General features: G+C 54.6%; 1 protein-coding gene across 1 annotated transcript; it reads right to left on the bottom strand.

Annotated features, from left to right (window-relative positions):
* Window positions 1–4212: 4212 nt before the first annotated feature.
* VAT1 (vesicle amine transport 1) lies at window positions 4213–9819 on the bottom strand. The gene is given in 7 exon segments (XM_050911684.1): window positions 4213–4621; window positions 5708–5949; window positions 6921–7010; window positions 7096–7266; window positions 7622–7829; window positions 9488–9738; window positions 9741–9819. Coding segments are annotated over 7 exon segments (1143 nt in total). The 3' UTR covers window positions 4213–4519.
* Between the last annotated feature and the right edge of the window lie 661 nt (window positions 9820–10480).

Here is a 10480-nt window from a genome sequence, read left to right on the forward strand (position 1 = left end):
AGGCAACAATTAACAGTTGTCCTTGAAAGCAGAGGCATCTTCTCACCCCAGGAGACTTAGAATTTATAAACTGAATATGTCCACCCACTGACTGCCTGTAGAAGCAATGAAAGTGCCCCAGAGGCTGAGCTTGGGGCAGAGGGTTCATTCCAACAGAAGACTGAGCAGCATACCACTGAGGGTTTTGTTATGCTTTTAATTAACATTTGAAACACATAAGGCATATGGTAACATTAGACAGAGGAGCATTACACATTATAGTCATGTAAACAGCATTGGCACACTTGCTTTCTGTCCAACTTGGTTACACGCACAAAGCGGAATATATTTTTTAAACGAAGATTTTCCATGTGTCTGTAGGATGAATATGCTCATATCACGTATCTGCAAATCAACACGACTCAGACAGTACAGACCAGACCATATGTTGTAAAAGGCTCAGCATCTAATGCATTTCACATCCCGCTCATGTACTACTTGCCAGTCACACTTTGCCAGCACTGCGAAAGTGTGACTTAGCACACTAGAGACTTCATTAGGCAACAAGAGTGGTTTTACACCTATGACAGCAGCTGCTAGTGGGCCAGAATCCTGCACCAATTAAAGCCCGAGGCCCACAGTGCTTCTTACTTCTCCCTGGTCAATCAATTCTAGTTTAATACAGGTGTCCGAAATGACGTGTACAGCTAAACTCCTTCCCTGTCTCAAAGTACTTGGCAGGGGTCACGCTCCTCTGCGCCAGCCGAGGCTGCTTCTGCCCCCTTCCCCTTCTGCAGTTGGCATGCAACACAAGTGAGCTTGAGAGAAACCAGAGTCAAGAACATGACCGAAGCTGCCTGGTGACAGCAAAGGAGTTGCGTTTTGTCCAAGACCAGCAGTACCAGTCTGGGAAGGCGACTGCAGTAACGACATAGGAGTGGCACTCGCACAGGCACCCCTGTGCTGAGCAGCCCCCCCCCAGCACACCCCCCCAGCAGCAGACAAGGCCGGGGCCGCCTCTCCTCATGCACTCCTTTTACTCACGCTTTCCACTTGGACTCCTCACGGCACAACCTTTGGGTCAGACAATCAGTAAAATAAACACTAAATTGCACTTCTGATAGCTGGAATGGCACACGCAATTTAAGCACAGGAATATCCCATTTCCTCCATAGCACAACTTTGCCCTAAACAGTTAAGCAACATTGAGTGGAATGATTTTTATCCTAGGGTTTTTGTTTGGTTTTTGCTTTGGTCCTTAGTACACAAACCTGCTGGTTAACTTTATTGAGTTAAGACACTTGGAGTTGTTTTACATAGGTTCTACACTTATTGGCCCATAAAATGTTTGTCCATTAAAAAAAGTAAAAAAACAAAACCAAAAAACAACCCACCACAAGCACGTAGAGCAGAGCATTGATCAGTGAGGCAGTGGAGAGCAAGGTTACATTTAATCTTGGCCTTTCTGTAGAAAACATTGTTGCTACCAAGGGACATCATAAAACAGTCAGTGCTAAACTCTAACAGATAGTAACCGCTTAGCACTCGTGCCCTGATAAGGGCTTCAGGAATTTGTAGGTAGAAGATACAGGAGCAGCTCCCCCAAGAGAGTGGGGAAGCCGGGATTGTTTCCAGAGAGCCAAGGCTGGGGCAGCAGATAAAGCCTCACAGGACCGGCCGGAGCCAAGCAGCTGCCCTGGGGGAGACGAGGGCTCTACAATAGCTCTCCCGGCCTGGGGAGCACAGAACCACCAGGACAGCCCTGGAAAGGCTGTAACACAGGGAAAGGCTGTAACACAGGGAAAGGGAGCGTCTTAGTCACAGTAAGTCAGACTACATCACCAGTGTTCACAAAACAGAGCTAGCAAGAGTCGTAACAGGTTTTTGGCAATACTTTGAAAGGCCAGAATGGAAAAGGCTCCAGTGACTTCCTAGTCCTTACAGGCATGTAGAAGAAGGCACTGAGATACTGTTTTCTGTGGCGTACCACAAGGCAGCGTGTCGGAGGTGTCCTACGGGAAGCTGCAAGACTCCCGCTTTCCTCCTTCACGCTGCATCGGGAGGGACAGACTGCGAGAGCCTTGCTACGCTGCCTGATCCAAGGCCATCCAAGTAAGGCACTGAGCATGCACTTAGCCAAGAGTAAAGCAAGGAGAGGATGTTACTGTGAAACACAATTTGATAGTTTTCCCCTTTACAAGTGTGCAGAACCAGAAGATGTGCAGGGTTGTGTGCCGTTTGAGCACGCTGCTCTTTCATCAAGGTGAAGTCCAGTTTCGCGGAGGAACAGGTCCAGACTTCCCATTTCAGCAATTTAGACAGTCCTTCTGTTGTCCGACCTGGTAAAGCAGCATTAGACACTGTTGGATTTAATCTAAATTAGCATGACAGCGCAGGTCGAAAGGAGAAGCAGCAAGATTTTGGATTCAGAAAGGTTAAAAGTTGTGCTTGTGAGTTTCATCAGACCATGTTTATGAAGTTCACGTATCAAGCGCGAGAGATGGACTGACAAGGATCTGACAGGGCTCCAGCCCTCCTCTGAGGTCGTAGGGAACGGGGTTGTTTTAATGCTTAAAGTTAGCCCAGGCAAGTCCCCTAGACGTTGTGCCTACGCATTTCTAAAGAACTAGGGACTGAGCCCAAGCACCTGAAATACAAGCTGCACTGATAGATAGGAGCCCCGCTGGAGGATGGAGCTGGCCAAGGAAGAAGCCACACTCCTCACCTGCGCAGGAACCCCCAGCCCTGTGCAGTGCTTGGCTGCTCTCGAGCGGCAAAGGGGCTTGGCATATGGGGGCCCTTCACCCAGCAGGCGCCTTCCCTCCTCGCGGTTTGGTTAAGCAGGACTCCTAGTAGCAAGGTTTTGCTCCTGGAGCCTGAGCTCTTCCATGATGGGCAGCTCTTCCTGGCGCCCTCAGCTTTACCTTTTCAAATCCAAAATGAAGCCTAAAAGCCTGCAGCACCTACAATCCATGACAAAGCCTCAAAGCAAGCACAAACAGCACCACAGTCACTCAGGGCTGAAAACAGGGTCCAGCAGGAAGGGGGGGCACCACCCATTAAGTGCTCACAGAACTAGGCTTGGGTCTCTGCACAGCTATGTCTCCAAATGCACGGAAGAAAGAAAAGAGGAAGCGAAACTGAGTTCTGGCCTGGGAGGAGCACCCCAGGCAGCTCCTAAACCCATGGTGCTGGAAGAGAGCCCAAGGATCCCAAGACCTGCAGTTTCAGTGGAAGAAGAGTCAAGTCCTACTGCAGCACTGAACCACGAGGTGAGAGCTGGTTTGAGTGGGTAGCTAACGAGCTAGCTAGAAGAGAATGGAAAGCACAATTTAAATCGCTCAAGATGCCCATGCCAAGAGGCTTGACACAGAGCTGGGCAGTTTACCATCTACACTGGTAACTTGGTGATAGCTTTACTGAGTGGCGTGCCACAGAAAGAGCCAGCCCAGGCTCCTGGGAAGCAGGCTTACAGGACTAGTTCTTGCAAGTCACTTCCCAAACCGCAACACCTCGCCAGCACACAGGGCACAGCACAAAGCAAGCATTAACAGGGGCTTATTTTGTTCCCATCTTGCTGAAGTCCGATTCAACACTGCAGCCCTTGGAAATACAAACACAAGGGTGAAGTTTAGCCTTAACAATACCAACTTGGAGCCCAACATTAATAAAGCACAGAGCCAACATCAATTGTTCCAGTCATTTGAGACACAGTTGAGTCCTTATGGTCTCTAAAAATCAGACACAGTTTACATCTCCCTATACAGTTTGGAATCAGAAAATGGACAAGATCAAGTTACCTAATTGAAACTTTTCTTCTGTATTCAGACACAGACCAGACCAGCCTGTCAGGTTATTTGCTGACTGCACAGAGAAGTGACTGCAAATTAAGCGCAATATGCCATAGACTCCAAAATGCCAGGACGGTTATTTACACGGCAAAGACAACATGACCTGTTACTATCTGACTGGTGTTAGAGGCCTACGAAAGCAGAGGGGAAAGAGCGTGGTTAGTGTAAACAGAAGAGTAGCTCGTGCCAGAATTAAACTAGGCCAGCCGTGCTTTTCCTCTGGCTGTTGAGGAAACATCCTAAGTTCGGCCCATTCTCCTGCTGAACATGCCTCTCAAAGGTGAGAACGCAAATGCTTCAGCAGGGCTCCGTTTCTGTGGAGAGACTCAGCAGTTGCTATAGTGTGCGACATGTTGACTTCACAGCGACAGGCATGCACAGTTAATCACCAACTGCCTGGAAGCTTCAGCTGCACTGCCAGAGAAAAATAAGGTTAGTTTGGAAATTCAGTAGAGAAACAAGTGATTAGAAAAATGTAAGAAATAAACAGGCTTCAAAAGAGAGAGTTAGGGCAGGAGGCATATCTGGCAAAGGGTCAGTCACGACAAGAGCATGCAAACCTCATCTGAACTTTAACCATGATGTTCTTGTACTGGTGAAGATGGAAGCTACTGATCTGTCCATTTCCAGGTCCCAAATTGATCAGGGAGTTAAACCATGAATTCACAATCTGCACGCATCTCTTCTCCTTAGTTCTCCTCTTTTTTGGATTCTTCCTTGGGTGCTTCAGGAACCAGGATGACTTTTCCAACATTCTTCTTCTCTTGCATCTGCCTCATGGCATCTGCCACCTGGAAGCAACAGGAATCTCGTGAGACCCACACCCACCACGCAGTGCAGTCATGCCCTCCCTGGGCCCCTTGGTCCACTCAGACGAGTCCGAGGGCCACCCAGGAGGCAGCTTTCCCGGCAGTCCAAGCAAGTGCCAAGCATTCGGGTGCCTCTGCACAGATGCATTTTGGACAGAGTTGGGCAGCTACCCCAGCCTGCCCGTAGGAAACCGTCCTCAAGAATTCACACAGACCAACCGTAACATACACAAGGATGCTCTGCTACGCAAACCGTGGAAGAGTGAAGTGCGTGTCACCACAGCTTCCTTTCCAAACAGAGGGGAGTACTGCAGAAACCCAGCCAACAGCCAGAAGGTTGTGCTTCTACCGTCTACACAACCACAGAACAATACATGCACAGATTTTCATTATTGTTATTATTTTTAAGCAAAACAGCACCTGGGCCAGGCCTGGAATCAACAGTTTTCCTTCAGCATTTACATCAGACTAGTTCTCAGGTAGTAACACCAACTGATCATTACCAAGTCCTTTACTCCCCCGCAATAAGTCCTACCCCAGCAAAGGATTTCCAAGGGAAGAACCTGACTCTGCCTGGACACATCGATGCAACAACACTGAGCATAGCAGAGCTGCAGAAAAGCCTGCCGCTCCCTTCCAACATCCTCATGCTGCTTCACTGCCTGGGCTCTTTTTCACTCGTGGAAGGGCAGCAGCAACCTTCCCAGCTGTCTGCTTAATTACAGGGTGCAGACTCAGGGCAGGCTCTAGTCTGATGCACAACCCAGCCCCTCCACGGGCTGCTGCTGCCCACGGAGGACAGCTGAGCACCTGCCCTATTCCACAGGGATGGTGTCTGGCATTGCCCAGCTCTGGGCACTGGAGCAGAAGAGCCCAGCCACTTTACTCCCCCTTAATATCTTAAAAGGAAAAAGGCACTGAATGTCTGAGAACAGATGGTTATTGAACATTTGCAACAGTTCAGCCCCCATGAACAAGGTGCTCACACTGAACCAGAACTCACTGTGCAGAAAACAATCGCCCAGTAATTTCTGGGTGCTGCCAGCCTATATGTTAGCTCAGACTCACCTGATCAAAGGGCCATACAGAGTCTATTTTGGGCTTGATTTTGCCTTGACTGTACAGGTTAACCAGCTTGGCTACAACACCTCTGACAAGCTCAAATTCTTCATCCATATATCCAAGGTGGTAGCCACATACAGCCTTGTTATGGTGTAGGAGCTGCAAGGCATTGATGCTGAACTGGTTCCACCAGGTTTTAGCCATAGCCATGAGGTTCTTCTTCTGCCCAGTGAGCAGGTTTGCTACCCCTAAAAAGAAGGCAAGCCACAGATGAGCTGGAATCAACACAACACAAGAGGCAGTGGGCATCCCATGTAACAGCTCAGACAATATGCAGGGTAATTGCCGCTCACGCAGTGATGGAGGACAGAGTCGAGAACTGGATCACATCAGGATCTGCCCAGTCGACCTTCAATGGAAACAGGTACCTGCCTCGGCCTCAAGATACGCAGAATTTGGATTATTGGCACCCATATATTGCAAAAATATAGAACAACTCCTCTCTTAGGAGGGCAGCAGCAGCACAGCTAGACTGGAGTGCCGGCAGAGGCAAGAGAGGGTTGCAAGTCACATCCAGCCAGGCTGCCAGGACAGCACTCCCCTTCTCCTACAGCCAGGCTTCTTCAGGGGAGCCACACACTGCAATGGCTGGGACAACAGGAGCAGCACACTGGTGCAAGTATCTGGAATCCCACTGGGGGTTGTGTGAGGGCTTTGTCTATGGGACAAAAATCACAGTGTTTCAGGGCTGGGGAATAGAGAGATAAGTATTCAGTAGCCTCAAACCTCATCACCCACACATCCTCTAGAAGAAAAGCAAGGCTCTATTAGTGCTGTGCATTAAGTCAGCCTGGACAAAGCAGCTGTGCCAGCGTTCCTCTGTGAGGACATTCCAGCTTCCCCTGCAGGCACCGGCTCATACTCGAAGAGAGATCTCGCCACGGGAGGGAAGAGCCTTGGAGCCTGTGACCAGAGCTCTCGGGACAAGGCACAAATCTCACTCCCTTCAGTGCCTCACCCAGGCGAAGCATCCTAAAGACCTTTGTGAAATAACAGAATGACAACACACACAGCAATCAGCAACAGTGATGCTCCCTCATGGCTGTGCGTCCAGGCACGGAGCAGCATGAAGCATTCCCGTGCAGATCCGCACCCACTCTGCCATCACACGGTCCCTCCTACGCAGGAGCTGGGGTTTGGGCACGCTGCTCGCACTTACCGTAAGTGATGAGTTTGCCCATCGGCTTCAACAGGTTAAACGCTTTGGACGTATCGGATCCTCCCAGGGGGTCCAGGACAATGTCAACACCTGGAGGGAATTGAAAGTAACTAGAGGTTTCTTTGCACTTGAACGAAATGCAGGACAGTTGTAGAAGTCCTCCACCGCCCGGTACCTTTGGGAGAGATTTTCCGGACCTCCTCGGCATAATCCGTCGTTCTGTAGTCAATGGGGTGAGCAACTCCGCTCTCCTTGAGTGAGTCATGCTTGGAGGCAGACGCTGTGCCAAAAATGGTGACGTTTTCTACGGTCTTGCACAGCTGGATGGCAGCAGTTCCCACACCACCTGAAAACCAGCAGTAGAGAATGACTTAGAAGCAAACAGCCCCAGCAGTCAGAAAAGCCTCTGAACAGTTAAATCATCCCTGCTTGTACCGATCGCAGGGCGCCAGAAGGGTATGGAATAAAGGCTTTGCCTGGGGCAGGTTGACGCCTGTGACATGCTGGGGGAGACCGACCCTGGCTGCTGAGAAATCGGTTCAGCATTTGCCAGCGACTGGGTCAGTGTGAAGCCTGCACCTCTGGCAGGCAATGTTTTGTCAGTCCAGCCCCGTTCTGATCGCTTCCTCACCCGTGCCACCCATTCAGGAGCTGCATGTTGAGGTCAAGAGTCTCAGCACCAGCTGGCAAGAACAATTTACCTGCAGCCATGTGGATGAGGACGCTCTGGTTGGGTCTCAGGTTTCCAAAGTCAAACAGGATCATGTAGGCAGTGATGTAGTTGACAAGAAGAGCAGCCGCTTCCTCAAAGCTCATCCCCTCAGGCATCAGGAAAGTCTGACTGGCTGGCACGTTCACGACTTCTTGCCAGAGCCCTGACCTAGCCAGGACCATTACCTTATCGCCAACCTAAAATCAAACAGAGGACAAGGCGGTCTAAAACAAGCCCCAGGCTAGCAGAAGTCATCACACCCTTGCCCTCCATACGCCAGGGTCAAGTACACGTAACGCTGTTCTCTGTGCAGAGGTCTGCAGGGACTGCAGCACCCCAGGCTTGGGCGGGAGCCTGCAGCCTGTGCTCCACTCGTCTGGCAAACCGCAGCACAGCACCTCTCACCACGGACCTGGGCACAGGCCAGGAGCCTCAGAGGGACCGCAGGCGCCCCAGGCTCTGGCTTGCACCCAGCATGCTGCCTGACTGCCAGCTGCCCAAACCAACAGACCCCCAATGAGGTCAGAGGGATGGGGGCTGTGTCCTGCCCTCCCTGCCCACGCTGGGAGCAGGAGTCTGAACACTGTGAAATATTACTGCTGCACCTTGTAAGGATCGTTCTGCCAACCGGCAGGAGGCTTGGGGCAACGCTTAACAGGATCAACCCTGGAAAAAGCATGTCCAACCTTACGAAAGTCTCCCAGGTCTAAGTCTCAGGTCTGAAGTCTGAGGCATCCCCCAAAATCTGCTCTTATCCCACTGGGCAAGAAACACCTGCTCGCTGTGCAACGGGAAGGAGATGGCAAAACACCAAGCAGTCGTATCAGTAAGCAGACAAGAGGCAGAGCCAAGGCAGCAAGCAGAGAAAGGCTCCTCGATGTGTGGGTTTAGCATTTACACTTGAATAAACCAAGATGTTTTCCTGGAGGGGAGGGAATCATCTTTGACACACTGGGGTTTTTTTGGAGACACTTTGTTTTGCTAGTTGTGCACCCAAGAATCATCTTAAAGCACCATAATTGCAACAGCCCTAAGACCCAGAGGTCTAGGACACGCAGGGCCAACTCCTCTGTGCCCCAAGTTGCTAGAAACGCAGCAACCACAGGCTCGCGGCCACAAACCCAGCAGCAAGAGCAACTAACCTGCCCGTGCCCACACCTCACCACCCTCAGATGGCTCTGGACAACGCTGCAGCAGCTGGAGCCATTTCCTTCCACATTTGCGTAGTTTAAAAGGATGGTCACAAACGTGTTCAGAAACTGCACAGTCATCCTTTAGCCCAACATCCTACTAGCACGCGCCACTAACAAGAAAATGTTGTGCATGCAAATAGAGCTGGCGGTCCCCAAGGCACGCGACCGCTTCCAGCTGCTCCCCACCAGTCCAGACCCCAAGGACCCCGGCCCTTCGGGCGGGCAGGCAGGCAGGCAGCGATGCTCTCGCCGTCCCGGGGGCGGGTCAGCATTTCGCAGGGCCAGGGCAGCCAGGGCCCCAGGAGGCTCGGGCTGGGCGGGCAGGGACGCGCCGGGTCCGTCCTGCCCACGCAGCCCAGCGCGGCCGCTTTGTCGAGGGGCTTTGTCTGCCGCCCGGCCGCCGCGGGAGCCCCTGCGGGCGGGACCACGCAGGACGCTTCCTGCGCCGCCCCGGGCGGGGACCGCGGGCCCCGGCGGAGGGACGGCCACCAGCCCGCCGCCGCCTCCCGCCGGTGGAGCGGCCGGGCCGGGGCCGCCGGCGCTCGGAGCCCGGCGGGGCGGCGGAGGGGCCCGGGCGGGGCCGCACCTGCCGGGCGGCGGGGCGGGGCCACCGCAGTGCGGCGGGGCCGGGCGGGGCCGGGCCGGGCCGGGCCGCCCCTCACCTGTCGGTCGCGGACGCCGTCGCCGAGGGCGCGGACGGTGCCGGCGCACTCCATGCCGGGGCAGACGGGCGGCGGCGGCAGCCGGTCGTACAGCCCCTGCCGCGCCATCAGGTCGGCGAAGTTGAGGCCGCAGGCGCGGACGCGCACCGAGACCTCGCCGGGCCGCGGGCCGCCGCCGCGCCGCGCCTGCACCTTCAGCTTCTCGTAGCCGCCGAAGCCCGTCAGCACCAGCGCCCGGTGCTCGGCCGCCTCCCGCCGCCCGCCGGCGGCTCGGGGCCGGGGGCCTGCTCGGGGGGGGCGGCGGCGGCGGCCGGGGCCGGCTCAGCGGACATGGCGGAGCGGAGCGGCGGGAGCGGCTGCGGGCGCGGGGCGGCGGCGGGCGGGGAAAAGCCGGGGCGCGGGGCGCGGCCGGGGGGCGGAACGGAGGCGGGCCGGGCCAGCGCGGAGAGGCGCCGCGGCGGGCGGGGCGCTGCTGTCCCCGGCCCGCCTCCCGCGCCCGGTCCCGGCCCGACGGCGGCCGCCCCGCCGCAGCGCGGTGTCCCGGGGGAGGCCCCGCCCCGCCCCGCCGGGGCCCCGCCGCCACCGCTGCCCCCCCCCCCCCGCGGCCGGCCCCGAGGGGCATCCCCGGCCCCGCCGCCCCCGCCCCGCCGCCGAGGGGACGCTTCCCCCGCGGGTCTGAAGCCGATGGCCGGGCAGAAGGCGGCAGGGGGAGATTTGCCCGCACACCCGCCGCCGGGGCGCGCGGAGCCGCAGCAGCCTGGGCGTTAATTAATGAAAGCTCCCTCAGGCCGCGGCCCTCGGCGTCTGCGCTGCGGATGCAGCTCTGCGGAGCCTGGCCGCCCTTGGTTCCCTGGCTGCGCTGTCCGGCACGTAGCATCTCCCTTCCTCCGCACCACCTTTTTTTTCTTTTTCTTTTTCTTTTTTTTTGCTAAATGATTCCTTTCAAGCAAACAAACTGCTTGCATCTTTTCCGGAGACACGTTTGAAATGGCT

This window comes from Gymnogyps californianus, chromosome 28 (assembly GCF_018139145.2).
Source record: "Gymnogyps californianus isolate 813 chromosome 28, ASM1813914v2, whole genome shotgun sequence".
NCBI lineage: Eukaryota > Metazoa > Chordata > Aves > Accipitriformes > Cathartidae > Gymnogyps > Gymnogyps californianus.